The sequence below is a fragment of the Penicillium longicatenatum genome (genome assembly GCF_028827895.1).
Source record: "Penicillium longicatenatum strain IBT 33135 chromosome Unknown contig_11_segment0_segment0, whole genome shotgun sequence".
Taxonomy (NCBI): Eukaryota; Fungi; Ascomycota; class Eurotiomycetes; order Eurotiales; family Aspergillaceae; genus Penicillium; species Penicillium longicatenatum.
This window is the reverse complement of record NW_026643117.1, coordinates 1646513-1663429: the sequence shown is the minus strand read 5'-3', so window position 1 is coordinate 1663429 and position 16917 is coordinate 1646513. Positions and strand designations below refer to the sequence as shown.

Below are 16917 nucleotides of genomic sequence, written 5' to 3'. Positions count from 1 at the left end.
TACCATGGGAAAATGGCGCAGCGGGTAAAACGGCACTGTTTGGGTTCAGATGATGGTGAAATGCCCCAATACGAGGAACCCGTCGATCACACCAAGTTCGGGGTTTAATATTAATCGGTTTTGATTCCGACCCCTTATTCATTCAGGCAGAATAAAAACCTCGCCAAGGTAAGCTCTCAATTCATACATAAAGACCTTGAAAATCTTATACTAAGACGGTCGTAGGATCCTCTTGATCAATCATCCAAACAACCATGCCAACCCCAAAACAACTCAAGGAGAAAGAAGTCCCATCCTGCTTCACAGATACCCACGGCATAATAACAACAACAACGAATGATCTACCAGGCTACAAAATCAAAAGTATCCTGGGTACAATCTACGGGATAACAGTTCGAACCCGCAACTGGGGCGCCGATTTAGGGGCTGTAGTCCGATCAGCCGTTGGTGGGGAGATACGCTTGTTCACGAATTTGATGTATACTTCTCGGGAGGAAGCTATGGAGCGGTTGGTAGGGGAGTGTATGAGTCGAGGAGGAAATGCCATTATCGCCGTTCGGTTTGATGTTGCCAGTTTTGGGGCTTGTTCGCAGATTTGTGCTTATGGGACTGCTTGCGTTGTTGAGAAGATTGAGGATTAGCCCTAGAGGTTAGTATAAGCTTGCAATAAAGGATTGGATATGGTCTATAGTATATTTGGCATGCAGAATTACTGCGTCGGAATAGCTAAAGGGGAACTATAAGTGCTTTATAAGATCAAAGGAAATCAATTTCTTTACATTTATTCGCGACATGGTAAATGGAAGAGATTTATGAGATAGAGGAGGGATCGAAAAGGAGGACTGAGGGGGGAGTAAAGGTAACCAAAAGAGAAAAAAAAAAAAGATGCAAGTCCATAAATACAGAAAAAATCAAAGGGGTGATATCACGCCCAAGGACGACACGAACTTCCCAAAATGCAGTCCAATCGGTACAAAAAAAGAAACTTCTAGGCCATCAATCAAGGGAGAGGAGTTTGATCCCGACCATCCTTACCCGAAGTCTCCTCGGGGTTCGTAGTAGGCTCAGGGGGAGCGAAGGTCGCACCACCCTTACCATCGAAGTACTTAGCGAATTCACTAGACTCCGGGTAAGGACGGGGTCCAAGAAGGCGGATCATATCATCACGACCGAGGACCTCCTTAGACAGAAGTTCTTCAGCGACGATACCAACTTCGTGCTTCTTCTCAGTCAAAAGATCGTGGCACTGCTTGTAAGCCTCGTCGATGATACGGCGGACTTCGGTATCGATGTTGCGGGCTGTATCTTCGGAGAAGGGCTTCTGGAACTGTTGTCCTTGGTCTTCTTCGTAGTGGACAAAACCGATTTTCTTTGACATACCAAACTTGGTCACCATTGCGGTGGCCATGCGGGTGACCTTGTTGAAGTCGTCGCTAGCACCGCTGGTGACTGTGTCAAAGTGAAGCTCCTCGCTGACACGACCACCGAGGGTCATGGCCATGCGGTCCATGAGTTGGTTGGTGTTCATCAGGTAGGTATCTCCATTAGCGGGAAGGTACTGAGCGTAACCGAGAGCGCCTTGTCCACGGGGGATGATGGACACCTTGAGCAGGGGATCGGCCCACTGGAAGTACCAGCCACAGATGGCGTGGCCAGCCTCGTGGTAGGCGACAGTGCGCTTCTCCTGGGGAGACAGCACAAGAGACTTCTTCTCGAGACCGCCAACGACACGCTCGATAGCCTGTTCGAAGTGCCTCATAACAACCTTGTCGGCATTCTCACGAGCAGCTATAAATTATGTTAGCATGCATTCACAGTTAATAACAAGAAAAGGGCGAATGTTTCACTTACCAACGAGGGCTGCCTCGTTAACGCAGTTCGCAATATCAGCACCGGCAAAGCCAGGGGTCAGAGCAGCGAGTCGGCCTTCCAGGTACTCCATGTTCTCGTCGGTAACAATCTTCTTCAAGTGAACACGGAAGATCTGCTTGCGGCCGTCCATTGTAGGACGGTCAATGTTGATGTGACGATCGAATCGGCCAGGACGCATGAGGGCCTTGTCAAGAACATCAGGTCGGTTGGTACCGGCCAGAACGACGACCTGCTCGGAAGTATTGAAACCGTCCATCTCGGTAAGAATCTGATTCAGAGTGCTCTCACGCTCATCGTTGCCACCACCAAAGTTCTGCTTAGCTCGGGACTTTCCAATAGCATCAATTTCATCAATGAAGATAATGCAAGGAGTGTTCTTCCGGGCGTTGGCGAACAGGTCACGGACACGAGAGGGACCGACACCGACAAACATTTCGACGAACTCAGAACCACTGACACTGAAGAAAGGCACGCCGGATTCACCAGCAGTGGCCTTAGCAAGCAGGGTCTTACCAGTACCAGGGGGACCAGAGAGGATAGCACCGCGAGGAATCTTAGCACCAAGTCTCTGGAACCGCTCAGGCTGCTGGAGGAAGCTGACAAATTCCATAATCTCAACCTTAGCCTCGTCCATACCGGCAACGTCGGCGAACTTGATCTTGATGTCGGTCTCCTGGTTAAACTTCTTTGCACGACTCTTACCAATACCAAAGATTCCGCTCTGGCCACCAGCACCACCGCCAGCGCGGCGAGAGAACCAGTAAATACCAGCGAACAAGAGCAATGTAGGAGCGAAGGTCATAAGAGCACTGCCCCAAGAGACCTCATCGACATAAGCAACGGGGATGCGTTCGTGAGCCGGAATACCGAGTTCGTACTGAGCCTGCTCCAGCTTCATCTCGAAGCTGTCCACAGAGCCAATGCTGAAGTATACAGGGCCGGGATTTCCATTCGAATCGGGGTATGAGGCAGCCAAGGCATCACGGTTAGGGTCAACACGGACTCTACTGTGGTTGAGCACGGTCAACTTCTCAACAATGCCCTTGTCAAGGAAGTTGGATCGGAATTCCTGCCAGGTGATTTCACGACCACTGCTCTCCCCGGGGAAGAAGCTGCGGTAGATGTAGTATGTGACGAGTGCGGTAACGGCGAAGGCGGCGGGATCGAATCGGAACTCAAACACCTTTCCAACGGGAGGTTGCCCTGGTTTCTTCTTCTGTTGCTGTCCCTTCTCCTCCTTCTTTTCCTGATTAGGTTCTTCCTTGCCCTTCTCTGTCTCCGAGCCGGACTGCTTTTTCATCTCCTCGAATTCCTTCTTGACTTCCTCGGGAGTTTTGTTCGTCATACGAGCAATATGCTCATTGGCTTGCTTATCGGCTTCCTGTTTGGCTTGCTCATTGGTGTACTTCAGCAAAAACCGAATCATCCGAAGGTAATCCATCAATGAAGCCTCGCGGTGTCTGTCAATGAAGGTTTTCACATCGGCCGGTAATCCATCTCGCATCAATATTTTCCGCATCTCATGGAGAGCGGCATGCTGCGATTCAGGCAAACGCCCCTCCACATGCTTCACGAAAGCATCTAGATTCTTCTGATCCTCTTCATTCAGGACCGACTCCGGCTTCTTCGGCTCTTCATCTTTGCGATTGTTCTCGGGCCCGCTGCCACTTGGCTGGGTATTCCGGGACTGGTCGTCAGGGCCTCCGGGGGCGCTAGTGGCAAATGTTCGAACGCGGTGAGATGTAATAAAGGAGGAAAGCCGCGAGGAAGGTACCCGAGGAGAAATCGGTGTGCGACTAATGGATTCTGTGGCTCTCCTCGAGAATCGAGCAAGGTTGCCGGGCCTTCGGAGGAAGGTGGCCATGGTCGAGGAAAGGGGGAGCCCCGAGGGCTATGAGGGCGGGGGGAAAGGGTGATCAATCGAGGTCCGGTGGAGTGGACAACGGCATGCAATGCCTTGAGCGATTGAGGGTTGCGGTGGGAAGCTCATGACGAGCTGCGGCTTTCGGCATCGGTTTTTCTGCCGTTCCGGTGCTGAGTCATTTGGCCGGGGCGGTACCCACACTAGACTACAGTATTCGACCAGATTCCTCTTATCCCCGACTATTGGATTTGATCCACTCTATCAGGATTCGAAGGTAGAGAGGAATGACGATATTGATGAGGTCAAATTCCTGTGATAGCTGTCATTCAGCTATGAATGAAAGTACTACCAAAACACTGAGGTTCCCAGTGATAAACCAAGCTTGGACGAGATGGTGTTCGAACGCCCGGAGACCATAGCCTATGTCAACCTTAACGTAAAACAATGAAAGATGAGAGACGACATGTACAATTATGCATATTTATTTAAACTCCTATTCGAAGCTGGCTTGATTGGGGACTATCTGTGAGCACATTCTGGAGAACCCTTTCCTGCGCGCAGAAATAATAAAGAAGTGTCCTTCAATGTACATGAAAGGGGAGATGGGTAAAGAATAAATGAGTAGTGGAGGGGTTAAAACGCCTAACCAGCATCGGAAGCTCATAAAAATGAAGAGAAGAGAATAAAATAAAACATTAGATGATCCCGCTGGGGTGAACGCCACCGTTTTGCAAAAGCCTTGTGTAAACCCATATGTTTTCCGCTTGATACAAGTAGTCAAGCCATGTTCATGATTACTGCGGAGGCGGTTGGACATTACCCTCCCCCGCATCGAAGATAGGGAAGTTGGAGGACATGTCTGCCCAGTCCCATTCGATCGTCATCGGCATCTGCCATAAGTCTTGTGGGACGAATGGTTGCTGGAAAGGAGCCGCCATATTCGAACTTGTTTGCCCGAAGGGATTTTGGTCACCGAATTGGACATTGTCCAGTTGGTCTGGACTCAGCATATCTGAGAAGCCTTGGCCGTAACCGGGAATTGGGTTGTTAGGGATACCGGTGTTCGGCGGCAAGGAAGGATCTGGACCATAGCCCTTGGCTGTATTAGGTGAGGAGGTAGGAGCGGTGGGATCATTGGTAAACATGGCTGGTGAGAATGGAGTTGATGAGGGAGGAGGCTGAGGTTTGACGGACGGGGAGGTAGTGGGTTGGCCTGCATTTTCTTCTCGGGGAGCTGAATCCTCAGGTGCATTCTTCCGCTTTTTGCGTGCATGGGACTCTTTCTCGGCCTTGTCAAGAACCACCTTGGCAATTCTTTCGAATTCGCCACAGAGAGAAAGCATGCGCTTGATACTACCATTGGACTCGTCAGAAACCAAGGTGGACAGGAAATTGACGACTACGTTCATCAACTTCACGTCCGATCGAGCACGAGCATCGCTGGGGTTTTGAAGAATATTGGCGAAGAGGGTGACAAGAGCTGACACTGGGTAGTATAGAATCAACCACACACAAGCAAAATCACCCTGGGGAATATACTTGATCAAATTGATCGATGCCCTAGCCGCAGTCACGCAAAGAACTGCAGAGAGGAAGACTCTGGGGTTCAATGGGCGGGCATTTAGACCTTGAATGGCGTAATTGGATAATCGACTAGTCCAGTAACCGTGGTGCACGGACATCCGATGAATAGTGGTCAAACAGTTGTAGTATGAGAATTGGAGGACCACAACGTGGAGGATGAGAGGACCGTGGGTGGCTTGGATCTCATGTTCTGGGCGGAAATCGGTGGGGATACTGTCTTTCCAGTCTTCGAGTTCTTTATCAAGTTCACCGATAGTGTTAAGCAATTCCCCGTCAGACTGCCGAGATGCCTTGGCTGAGTATAATTTCTTGTAGACCTTGCTCTCGATCGTGGCAAATTCACACAACGATCTAAAGAGGTTGAACTTGCCAATTCCATCGGCAAGTGGGACATTACCAACATTGTCAGGCGGGTCCTCACTTGGAAGTTCAACGTTCATATCATCGTCATCCTGGACTGGTGGTCTGCCAGATCGCAGACAAAGATCTTTGTCAAGAGTGTAGGCAATCCAGAAGACTCTCTTCCGCTGCTCCATCTCCACTGGGTTCAGCCCAAAGCCCGAGCCACGCTTATGCAAGCCAATACTGTGGGAGAGACGAATAGCAGCTGCAACCAGGAAGAAGGCAGGCTGCGGGTTGGGTGTACCTTGCAGGAACAATGACATACCCAGGAGTGCTTGGACACTCAGGAGATCAGTATTACGCATCGTCAACTCGGTCAAAACACCCATAGCATTCTTCAGATACAGCCAGGCCTTCTTGTCTTCTTCATGTGGTACCAAATTGCTCATCACTCGGAGTCGATGAGAGATAGCCAGCACAACGTTAATACTAGCCCACCACCCAGAGCCTTCGTACGGGTCGCGAGAGTATTGTCGTTCCACCAAATGCATAAATGTCGCCTCATGGAAAAGAGGGAACATGCAATTGAAGTTCTCAAAGAAGTCTTTGAATAAAGAAAGAGCTTCCTCCTTTGGAGGCAGAGGCTTAAAGACCCTGCGAGCAAAGATGTCGCTGAAGATCTCGGGCTTCCAGTACATCCACTTGTTATCGTCGACATAGGCCGATGATATCATTTCTTGGAACGAGGTATCTCCTGTCTTCTCGTTGACCCATTGAATACCCTTTGGTGAAAAGATTGAAAATCCAGATGAAGAACCTAGGATACACCATGTTAGTGGATGTTCCCCATCTTGTCATCCCACAAGTTCCCACATACCAATATATCTAGTCTCTCCACAATTGTTGGTGACCAATGAACACATCATATCCGACAAAGCTTCCACTTCTGTCTCGGACTTTTGTGATTCGGGGGATGTGGCGGCAGTGGTCCGTGGACTAGATTGTGAATCCATGCGGGGGGTAGTATTGTGAGAGGTCATAGCCTGCTGGGTTGCACTCGGTGCAGTAAACTGGTTTGCATTTCGCGCCGCATCCAAGGCCATCGTTCGATCAGCCAGTCGTTTCTCCAATGTACCCAAGTCCGTCTTTCCATTATCGCCTTCGGACAAAAGCCCGGACAGTCGTAGCAGCGACTCCATGCGGCCCAAACGATTCTCTAAGCCTTCAATGTATTTGGCTCTGCACACGACGTCAGTTCTCAAACATCGGGGAAGAAATCTAGTTTGTTGCGTGCCAACTTACCCTTTTGGTGGATTCCGTTTCTTTTCCACTTGTGTAAAAATACAGTCGGTCTTGTAGTTGATGCAGTGCGAACACTTAGGCATCTTCCCGTCACACTTGATCTTTTTCTTCCGACACATATCGCATGCCTTGGGAGTCAGGATTAGCCTTCTGTAGACCATGTAATAGACTCGGGGCTACATACCCTAGCAATGCGTCGCCTCTTTGCATCATTCGCATCGTTGCCATCGTCCCCCGCGCCTAATACCGAATCGTCGGGGTACATGGACCCTCCGGGCACGGACATCTGCGAGCCATCGTGAGGATAACCTCCAAAGAGCTGGGATTGGTGGTTCATCATCATGGGTTGCATGTCAAAGCCCATGCCGTCGCCATCCCCCATGCCATCCATTTTTCCTTAGGTTCGGGAACTCCGCGGGGTGGAGTCCAGGAGAGGGCGGTGTCAAATAAGTCGAAGCTGCGGGGTTCTCAACGTCTCATACGTCTCGGAAAAGTGTTTTAACCGGAGCTCCCCCTGAAGATGAATATCGGGGGAAGAAGTTGTAGTTGGTGACGCATTCAGGGTAAGCTTGGAACGGTTGGCGCAAATAGGCGCAAAAGTGCTTCGAGGGACTCTGCCGTTTGAGTGGCTTATTTTAGTCAGATCCCGCTGAGTCAACCACACGAGAGGGTCACTAACTGATCTAGAGCATCAAGCTTACCACGCTAGGCAGAAAGTGAATGTTCTTTGTGAAAGAGTACAGAGTAGGAGAACGGAATCCGTTAAGTCCGTTTCCCGAGCATGTGGGCTGTGCGGTAGGCTGAAATGTCCGTCTGTTTCGTCCGGCTCCGGGTACGGGGTATAGTCTTTCCTTCTCCTTCGCCACTTGGCCATCTGATCGTGCTCGGATAACATGGAATTGAATTGGCCGAGTGCAAGGACCTGTCTACTCTAATTTCCTTAGTGTCGGGAGATAGATCAGTGTATAAACCGACTTCAACTAGTGGGGTGATACAACTTCCGAGTTTAAACTTTGTCTGCACTGTTCTTTTTTCACCGCGTGTTCCAAAGTTGAGTAGAGATCGGCGGTCGGTTGGGAGTTAGGTCGTACTCGGCTAATACTTGAGTCTGCGGTATTTTGTTGGACAGCATTTAGGTCTTTGACCAAGTATTAGGACCTTGTTCGACAGTACGATTACCTACTCACCTAAGCAGGCATATCCTATAAAGCATTATAACAGAATCAATAGTAATAGTACATTGAATAGGAAGAGTGGCGATCTCGTGAGAGTATATCACAATAGTGCATAAAATACAAGCAGATCAAAAGGCCCAGGGACCCCGATCTGATAAAGACGAACCAAAAACTCCACGCTATGCACCCCAATATACAGTCTCGGACACAGTCTGACACGGCCAATCTGATATTCCGAGATCAAACACAACTAGTCACTGAGCTGGTTGCATTTAGGTGTGTTTATCGAGGAACTCCTTGGCCTCGTTGATCTTAGTGGCCAAGTAGGGACTGCCGCCACGATCGGGGTGGTTCAGCAGCATGAGCTGACGGTGCTTCTTGCGGACCTTGTCCTTGTTCAAAGTTCGCTCACTACATTTTGACGCAAATTAGTCTGTGTTCGATATCGGGTATCATACATCGGGTTGAGAAACGTACGGAAGTTCGAGGATCAGGGAGGCTTCGCGCTTGTTCATACGGGGCTCAAATCCTCTGTACCGGGTGATTAGCAAGTCATGGCAGATGGTAAACCAGGAAGAATTCAACGAACCCCTTGTAGAATGCCTTTCCAGCGGCATTCAAACCACCCTGGGAGCGGCGGTAGGCGACCAGACCGGCACGGCCCTGCAGACAAAGAACAGTCAACAATCCATCCTATCACCCTGCCATCCATTCGAAAGTTCATCAAGATCTTACCAGGAAGGCAGCAACGCCCACACCAAGTCCAACAGTAAGAACGGAAGCCATTTTGTAGTGTGTTCTTCGCGGGTGGCCAAGTTTCAATTGGTGGTTGAAGGTCGGAGAAGATCGCGGGATTAAAAGTCAGCGCGCAACACCCGATTGGGTTTAGCGCGCACCTCCACGCCTCAAGCTTCAAGAAAAAAAAGTTCTGCGTTATCAAACTCGAACAATCAACACCCCCCACCCACCACAACCATGCGGTAAGTATTTTCTCTCAAAATCTCTCACAAAGTTCACTATGGCCCCCATCTAATCCATTTTACTACAGTGTGGAGACCTGCCATTTCTGCTCTCGCCCCGCCTTCCCAGGAAAGGGCATCACATTCGTCCGCAATGACGCCCGACAATTTCGTTTCTGTCGGTCAAAGTGCCACAAGAACTTCAAGATGAAGCGTCAGCCCCGCAAGCTGAAGTGGACAAAGAGCCACCGCGCCGCCCGCGGAAAGGAGATGATCGTCGACTCTTCTCTGGTCCTCTCCCAGTTCGCCAAGAAGCGCAACGTCCCCGTCAAGTACGACCGCAACCTCGTTGCCGCCACCGTCCAGGCCATGCAGCGCGTGGAGGAGATCAGACAGCGTCGCGAGCGTGTGTTCACCAAGCGTCGTCTGGCCGGCAAGGTTGCCCGCGATCGCCAGCGCGAGGCGGACCGGAAGGTCGTCGCTACGGGCGAGCACCTTATTCGGAAGGAGCTGCGGGATCGCGAGGAGGGTGTGCCCATGGTTGCGGAGAGCAGCAAGACTGCCAACCGGGTTCACGGAGAGGATCTCATTGCTGCTCGGAAACAGAAGAAGACCCGTCTTTTGGTGGATGGTGGTGCCGAGGAGGAGATGCAGTTGGATTAAAGAGATTTCTGGGCTCTTTTGGTTTTCGTTTTAAATTTTTTGTTATTGGGTTCTCGGTTGCCATGTTATGCTGACCGCTACGACACGATCATACGGAGTTGGGCTTGCATTGAATTGTTGTTGTCACGGTGTTTTTCACTAAAAGCTATCGATATCATCTGCTTTACATACATCCTACAGATTAGCAGCATGGAAGTTTCTTCACTACTGAGTAATTTGGACTTTTTCAGTAAATGGTAAAAATCGACTTAGGATCTAGTCTGGACTTCTTTGACACAACTGAGTACCTGAGCCACCACCTGGTACAAAGGCTATTCGGCATGTCGCTACATTCTGCTTTAGGTCTATTCCTACGAGCCCGCCCCACTATATGAATGGAGAAGTAGTGATGGGGCGGGAATTTTATTAAACATGTGTGGACGTGCATGGAACTGATTTTCGATCTTTGTGTACGACATTTTGATACCTGTGGTATGCAACTATGAGAGGAGTCGCCATGAATCTCTTGATTGGTAATTCAGAGGTCAATCCTCGGTGACGAGCACGAAACAGGTGTATTTTACCTCTCTCGGAGACAGTTCCTGTCCGTCCGAGCATCCACGGTACTGGGTACTCACGAAGCGTTGGCTGTGGACTTTGATAGCGATACCTATGCCTGCAATAATATCGCGGTATAAGTAAAATAATACAATCTATCTGTGCCGAAACTTGAATTACTGTTGCAAATGTATAGTAGTTTCATGGTATATATTCATTGTGTGTCCTGTCCAAGGGTCATTGATTACACATGGGAGAGCATGAGAGAGCGTAGAGGCTAGGAAAACGAAGAAGAGGGAATGTGGACGAGGATCACACTGGGGAGATAGGGTTTCAGAACGATTCAAGGTATATGTTCGAGCAAGCGGGAGAAGAAACAGACGAAAGGGGAGGTATGGGATATGATGAATATGCGCCGGCCAATTAGGTAAGGCCATTTATGATGTTTCCAGAACAAAAAGGAAAAGAGACTCGAGCGGAGAAAAAAAAGAAAGTGAAGAACAAGCGGGCCAAGGAGACATGATACATGGGCGACAAGGTCCCGAAATCTTTGAAACACGCTTTGCGAGGAGGACCGTACGTCCCTTCGGTTCATGTCGAACGGAGGGAGAGTGCAGACCTTCATTATGCAGCATGCTCGTTAAACGTGTAAATAAGAAGGGTTTCCCAAATAAAAACGCTCAAGCGCGTACATTGCGTCGTGAAAAGAGTCGTGGATAGCTCGGCATGAGCATTGCGACTCGAGATGGGTGCGTGAAGGAAATGTAAGAATAAAGCCAATTATTCCTCCATGCGTCCAAAGACACCATCGTCATCATCGTCCGCAGGCGCAGCACGGCTGCCAAAATCGACATCTGCGTTGCGGCTATGACGACGGGGTTCGGCTCCCTTGGGTCCGTTTCGGGGCCCACGCTCATCCGACACCTTGTATGACAGTGACGGGTTGAACGAAGCGGCGGAAACTGACAGGAAGAGGTCCGCGTTGGATTCTCGTCGGTAAGCCTCGTTCATAGGACCCAGCTGCGACAGGCGCGGGCTCTGGTTGTTCGGGTGGCTACTCGAGTCCAGGTAACGAGCCGGCAGCGGAGGAACAGGGGGCACATCCGGTGTCATGGAAACAGGCCCTGTTCGGGGAGTTCCGAAGTTGCAAAGCCCAATCGCTGCTGCAAGATCGGCCTCGTCATCATCGTGCAGTCGGGTGTCAGCGGTGGATGGGCGGGTATCGATGCTGGACTGGCGGAAATGAGAGAAGGTAGGGGAGTGGAGTGGAGCACTCTCGTTGTACGAACTCGAGGGGATCGACTGGTAGGAGCGGGAGAAAGCCGAAGCGTTGCTAATGCTGGGGCGCTTAGTCCAGTTGGCCGGCATACCGGACATCTCAAAGTCGTCTTCCTCTTCCTCGTCAATCGGGGGAGGGGTGGTCTCAGCGGAGCTGAGACCATCGTGCACATCCGAGGAGGCATCGGGCGATCCGGAGGAAACTTCGGAATCCGCTTCGGGGCAGTGCTCGTGGCATTGCTCGGGGCCGTCCTGGTTCATGGTGACGAGCACCGTGGCAGCCTCCAACAGTTGAACCTGCTGATGCTTGGAGATAAGTAGTTTCGAGGTAACCGCCCATGCTGGGTCATGCTCCCACCTATACCACAAAACGTCAACCGACTGTCACTGGAAAAATTGAGAAAAGGGAAATGCCGAACGGGAGGTGAACCACGAGGGCCTGCACAAAGCCTACATGGCGCACACTCCCGTTCCAGCAAAAAAAAAACGGCCGGGCGGGATGGGGGATACACACATATGCTTAGACAAGCAGCTGCCATGCTTATACCCTTTCCCGCAGCGATCGCAGCGGAGCTCGGCCGGAACCCGCTTCCCCTCAGTCTTGGATTGAGCGCCTTCGCTGGCTCGGCGGTTCCGGCCCTTTACTTTGCCGTCATCGGAGTTGCTAGGGGAGGCTTTGCGAGCGACCGGAGGCTCCTGGCTAGGACTGTTCACGCTTCGCGAGAGGTATGAACTAAATCCCGATGTGCCCCCGACCGAAGTGGACTCCATGCCCTTGCGGCCCCCAAGGCTGCGACGGTGCGCGGCCATGGGGAGAAGCGCGGACTCGCCCTCCTTCATGGAGGCCGCAATGGCGGCGGCGGCATTGGCAGCCGCGGTGGTGACACTCTTTCGACGCGTCACACGGTGGTTGGCATTGACAGCACCGAGAGAGATTGAGTGGGAGTGTTGTCGTTGAGTTGGGTTAGGGAGCGGACGCGAGAGGGACAATTCCTGTGCGGACCGGGGCCACATCATCAGTATGGGAACACCTTGGCCTAGGAAGATTCCCAGACCCTCCTCGTGAGATAAAGGTCATACCTTGAACGAGGCCATGATGAAGGACTTTCTGGCAATCGACGGATTTTTTGAAAGCCCTTAGAGTCGTGAATTGGGCTCAATTCCGAGTGGGAATTGGTACAATGACGCGGAGTGGGTTTCGGGCGTGAGTCAATCTGGGTGGTGCCGAGCGATATAGAACACGTAAAGGTGAGTGGAAGTATAGAGCCTTGGAAGATAAGAATTCCGAAAGAGAGGAGGGAGACAGAGAAAGGTCAAGGTGTGAACAAAAAAAAAGTTGTAGGGGTAAAAAAAAAAAAAAGAGGAGAAAGGAAGGAGAACTGGTACAAGCCATCCGGTATGGTGTGGCCCACCAAAATCGCTCATTGCGCTTTGCGGGGGCTTTTCCCTTTGAGCATGCGGGGGGCGATCTTCGGTAACACCGTGGTTTTTGTTGTATTGGGGTTCTAGATGGTTTTGGTATTTCTTCTTTTCATATTTGAGTCCTCTATACTACCTGGGTTCTATTGCCGGTGATTCTGTTCAATCTTCTCTGTGCGTCGCAAGGCCCATGATGCGATAACCATGGCTCCACTTCGCTTCTGCGATGCCGGATCACAGCTGGACCTGAGTCACTGATACTGGGAACCGCACCCCAAATGACATCAATTCGGTCCTTATTCTAGAATTCTATTTCCCCAGTTTCCACCATACAGACACCTAGGAGTCTAGAAGGCTTTGTAGGGATTCTACAGGCAGGATACATCGCAGTCTCCTTGGTGTTCCATACAGGGCAAAGTTCAGGGTCTTCCCGGTTCTAGGACTCCCAGGCACCCATGGATTGCTGTAGGCAGAACATAAAGACCAGAACTGGATTTGAGGTCCCAATTCCCAGTCGGACAATTCGAGATCTTGTTTCCTGACATTCATCCGTTTAATGGCATCGAAGATGAAGAACATCTGTTGCCTGACGATCACCCGCTAGGATCACAAGGGGGAACAACAAGGGAAACTGTTTCCTGACAAAACAGAAACGCATTGCGCTCGGGTACCTCTCACTAAGTTGCTAGTGTCTGGCCAATCTGCGAGTGTAATAAGTTACCTGTTATACGAAAAGACACCAATGATGGAACGGACACGATCACCTGCAGCGATATCGACCGGTCTAAGACCTGAGTGGAGTGGGTCTAATGATGTCACCCGACGATGAGAACCGGGCAATGTAGTTGGATGTGGACACGGGGCACCTGATAGGAGAAGTCAGCTGATCCCGTGACTTAGCACCTGATCGTTTACTCATTACGGTATATCCTATCCAGGATATTACTACTGTATCTAGGCCATGCTGAGGATTGGGGCTAAATAGGTAATCTGCAATGAGTACTAAAGCCCCAAATTATGGAATTTCTCGGACCTATTTTCGTCCATTACAAGCCACGGACGATCAGATCTCTCAGGTCGCCTCAACCCGCACTAGCGCGGAGGGGATCATTACTCCGAGCGGGCATGGTCAAAGCTGGGACTACCACTTTTAGCAGTAAGTAATCATATTTTGGCCCCAACCCTTTCCATGGGAACAAGACATTCTGGCACATTCCCGAGATTTGCGGCATTCCGCAAAGGGTTCCTGCGGCTGAGGCTGATCTTCAAAGAAAAGGCGCATAGAACGAGCTAAGAATGACAAACAACGGCAGAACAAAGGAAAAAGAAAAGAAACAAAAAAAAATTAAATAAAAATAAAATAAAAAACCAATCGTGAAACATGTAAATTTAGAAGCTGAACTAGCACAGCAATCCAAATGTCTCGCATGCCGCGATCTGAAATTCCCCTAAATCCAATTCCTTCGGAGTTCAATTCAATATTCAATGCCCTGATCTCCACTATGACATCCCACAATGAAACCCACTTTTACGATAAGAATAATTCTATGACATCCCCAGTGTCCAATCTCACCTGGCAGGTATCTGACCTAATCAAGAATGACGAGATAACAAATCGCCATTGCAAAAAAGAAAAAAAGAAAAAAAAAAAGAAGCAAAAAGCAATCATGTCATTATCTAGCAATATTACTAATGAATATAATCTTTCCAATGGCGGACACTCCCCCGCCACAATACCAACCCCCGCACTAGGACGAGGTCCAAGACCGAGAACCGAATACACAATTGTCCTCAATTCCCCACCTTCCGATTCTAGCCATGGAATTGGAGTTTACAACCGACTGTATTTAGGTATTAGGACACGAGGGCCCGAACGTGGTGAGTTTGGCGTGTGACTTGTCTCTCACTTTAAATTCAGCTTCAATGCATTGCGAGGGTCCACCCCTTGCTCCTTCCTCATCAATCGAAGTTCTAACGGGAGCACATACTGCTTTTAAGAGGACTTTTGTCTTAATGATTAGATAGGGCGGACCGGACCGGAGACTCAGTTGACGGTGCCACTAGCATAAAGAGGAGTAGCTCTTGCAGATACCTAGCTAGGTTAGGTACATGAGACTAATGAAGCTGCCATCACAGTCACAATCACGATAAGCAGGAATCAGTCTCCAGAGCTACCCATGACCTACGGGCATCCACCTGAACTCAAGCTGAATTAAAGGCATCAATTCCTATACGCAAACAATGCAAGACACTCTAAATCCAAATCCCATTAAATCATCCAACCCGTTGAAAACAAACCGTACAAACCCCCTGCCCTTCCTGCCCTCCAAATCGAAACCTAGGATACTCCACACGCCCCCAAACTACCAACCGATCCCCATCACCTTTAGTAAACCAACTAACCAACTCCTCCTCCGTCCAATTACAAGAAGTAACAACCAAAAACCCACCCCGCCTCAAAAGCCGTCTCGCAATATCAGGATACCGCTCACAAACTCTCGTTTCCTTCGCATCATCCGCTAAAGAAATCGCATCGAAAGTACCCTTGTCGAGAACTATATCAAAGCCACCACTTGCATACGGGAACCAGGATAACATCTCCCCAGATGGAGACGGGGTAGGTAATCCTTCAGGCGAGAGAATATCCTTCGAGCCCAACACATCCCATTCCTCGAATTGGATCGGCGACGCTTCCACCTGCACAGCCTCTCCCTCTCCCTCTCCCTCTCCCTCCTCCTCGGAGTCCTCCTCATCCTCAGAATCAGTCCGATAGGCAGAATGCCCCCTAGACCTCTGCAACTCCCTCGCTAACTCAACACTAAGCGGCGAATAATCCACACCAACCATCTTACCCGCAAACCCACCCCGTTTACGTAGCAACGCGAGCATGCTCCCGTTTCCAGTACCTAGATCTAGGATGGTAGGCTGTTTTTCTGCGCTGCGGGTATTCTTCGGTGCGAGTGGGAACGAGCGACGCGTCAGGAAGCGGAGGACCTTTTCGGGTGCATTATGTTCTGAGAACCAGGATGTGCCTGGGTCATCTTCGTCGTTTACGTCTGAGTCTGCGTCTGAATTTTCGGCATCTTCGGTGTTTGAGATGTGGGCCAGGGTCCGGGCGTAGTATGTTTCCCAACTAGGTTCGTTAGTCAAGTAATTGGTTGGAATGTTGGTAGAAGGAATGGAGTTAGGCTGTTGGTTTATTTGGTATGGAGGGGTAGAGATGCGCGGGGGGAGTTGATTTCGTTGATCGGACTGGATCGCCGACCTTACTTGGGGTCAATTCACTTACTAGTCCTTTGAGCCTAGCTCACTAGGTGAAAGATAGGTCGGGTGATCTTCGGCCATTTTGTGTGGGATTGAGAGTGTTGTAGCGCGAGAAAATTTGTGATGCGGAGATGTTCTTATCGACTATCACCCCGCCATCTCTCACAGTACTCGCCAGCTCTACTCTACCAACTCAAATGCATGTCCAATTTACGTGATTCAAAGTACTTCTACGTTATGTTCACATTGCAGATTTAGCTCGAAGCTGTCCATTTCTATTAAGATTGCGCACAGGGGGTATTTGTCGTTAATCCGCCCACCAGCATACCATCTTGGTCACGGATAGACGGACCACAATGGAAAGAGTTCAAAGAAATGAGAAACGAAGGCTTGTCCTTGACAAGTGACAAAATGAAAGGTAGCGAAAGGTGTTTTGGTGGCCAACCAATGTAAACGGCCTCATCCTCCGCAATAGTATTACAGTTATGGGTCACTCAAGATCATAAAACCTGTAGTATCCAAATGTTGACGAATTTTCATCCAAGACGGATATGAAAGGTGGAAAGAGAAAAGAGGAAAAATAGCGATAGAGGCTGAGTGATGGTTCACTCAGGGGCAGAGGAAGATGCGAAAGGCGATGAGTGACAGCAAAGCCTGC

The 16917-nt window shown here is 49.9% G+C and overlaps 7 protein-coding genes across 7 annotated transcripts; 2 read left to right on the top strand and 5 right to left on the bottom strand.

Annotated features, from left to right (window-relative positions):
* Positions 1-254: 254 nt before the first annotated feature.
* Positions 255-641, top strand: N7484_000617 (YbjQ family protein; the record flags this gene model as incomplete). The annotated part of the gene is made up of 1 exon (XM_057111038.1): positions 255-641. The coding sequence occupies one exon, from the start codon at positions 255-257 to the stop codon at positions 639-641; it is 387 nt and encodes a 128-aa protein (XP_056978264.1).
* Positions 642-1000: 359 nt separating this feature from the next.
* On the bottom strand, positions 1001-3736 carry N7484_000616 (ATP-dependent metallopeptidase FtsH/Yme1/Tma family protein; the record flags this gene model as incomplete). The annotated part of the gene is made up of 2 exons (XM_057111037.1): positions 1001-1788; positions 1852-3736. 2 exons carry the CDS (start codon positions 3734-3736, stop codon positions 1001-1003), a joined length of 2673 nt encoding a protein of 890 aa, XP_056978263.1.
* A 794-nt stretch (positions 3737-4530) lies between these two features.
* On the bottom strand, positions 4531-7355 carry atrR (transcription factor atrR; the record flags this gene model as incomplete). The annotated part of the gene is made up of 4 exons (XM_057111036.1): positions 4531-6479; positions 6540-6901; positions 6965-7092; positions 7149-7355. 4 exons carry the CDS (start codon positions 7353-7355, stop codon positions 4531-4533), a joined length of 2646 nt encoding a protein of 881 aa, XP_056978262.1.
* Positions 7356-8411: 1056 nt separating this feature from the next.
* Positions 8412-8925, bottom strand: pam18 (putative mitochondrial DnaJ chaperone (Tim14); the record flags this gene model as incomplete). The annotated part of the gene is made up of 4 exons (XM_057111035.1): positions 8412-8550; positions 8617-8670; positions 8729-8802; positions 8875-8925. 4 exons carry the CDS (start codon positions 8923-8925, stop codon positions 8412-8414), a joined length of 318 nt encoding a protein of 105 aa, XP_056978261.1.
* Positions 8926-9114: 189 nt separating this feature from the next.
* On the top strand, positions 9115-9761 carry N7484_000613 (Ribosome biogenesis protein RLP24; the record flags this gene model as incomplete). The annotated part of the gene is made up of 2 exons (XM_057111034.1): positions 9115-9119; positions 9188-9761. 2 exons carry the CDS (start codon positions 9115-9117, stop codon positions 9759-9761), a joined length of 579 nt encoding a protein of 192 aa, XP_056978260.1.
* Positions 9762-11078: 1317 nt separating this feature from the next.
* N7484_000612 (putative C2H2 finger domain protein) lies at positions 11079-12671 on the bottom strand (the record flags this gene model as incomplete). Its single annotated transcript, XM_057111033.1, has 3 exons — positions 11079-11934; positions 12091-12569; positions 12657-12671. 3 exons carry the CDS (start codon positions 12669-12671, stop codon positions 11079-11081), a joined length of 1350 nt encoding a protein of 449 aa, XP_056978259.1.
* Positions 12672-14396: 1725 nt separating this feature from the next.
* On the bottom strand, positions 14397-16340 carry N7484_000611 (putative S-adenosylmethionine-dependent methyltransferase; the record flags this gene model as incomplete). The annotated part of the gene is made up of 3 exons (XM_057111032.1): positions 14397-14432; positions 15399-16128; positions 16285-16340. 3 exons carry the CDS (start codon positions 16338-16340, stop codon positions 14397-14399), a joined length of 822 nt encoding a protein of 273 aa, XP_056978258.1.
* Positions 16341-16917: the final 577 nt, after the last annotated feature.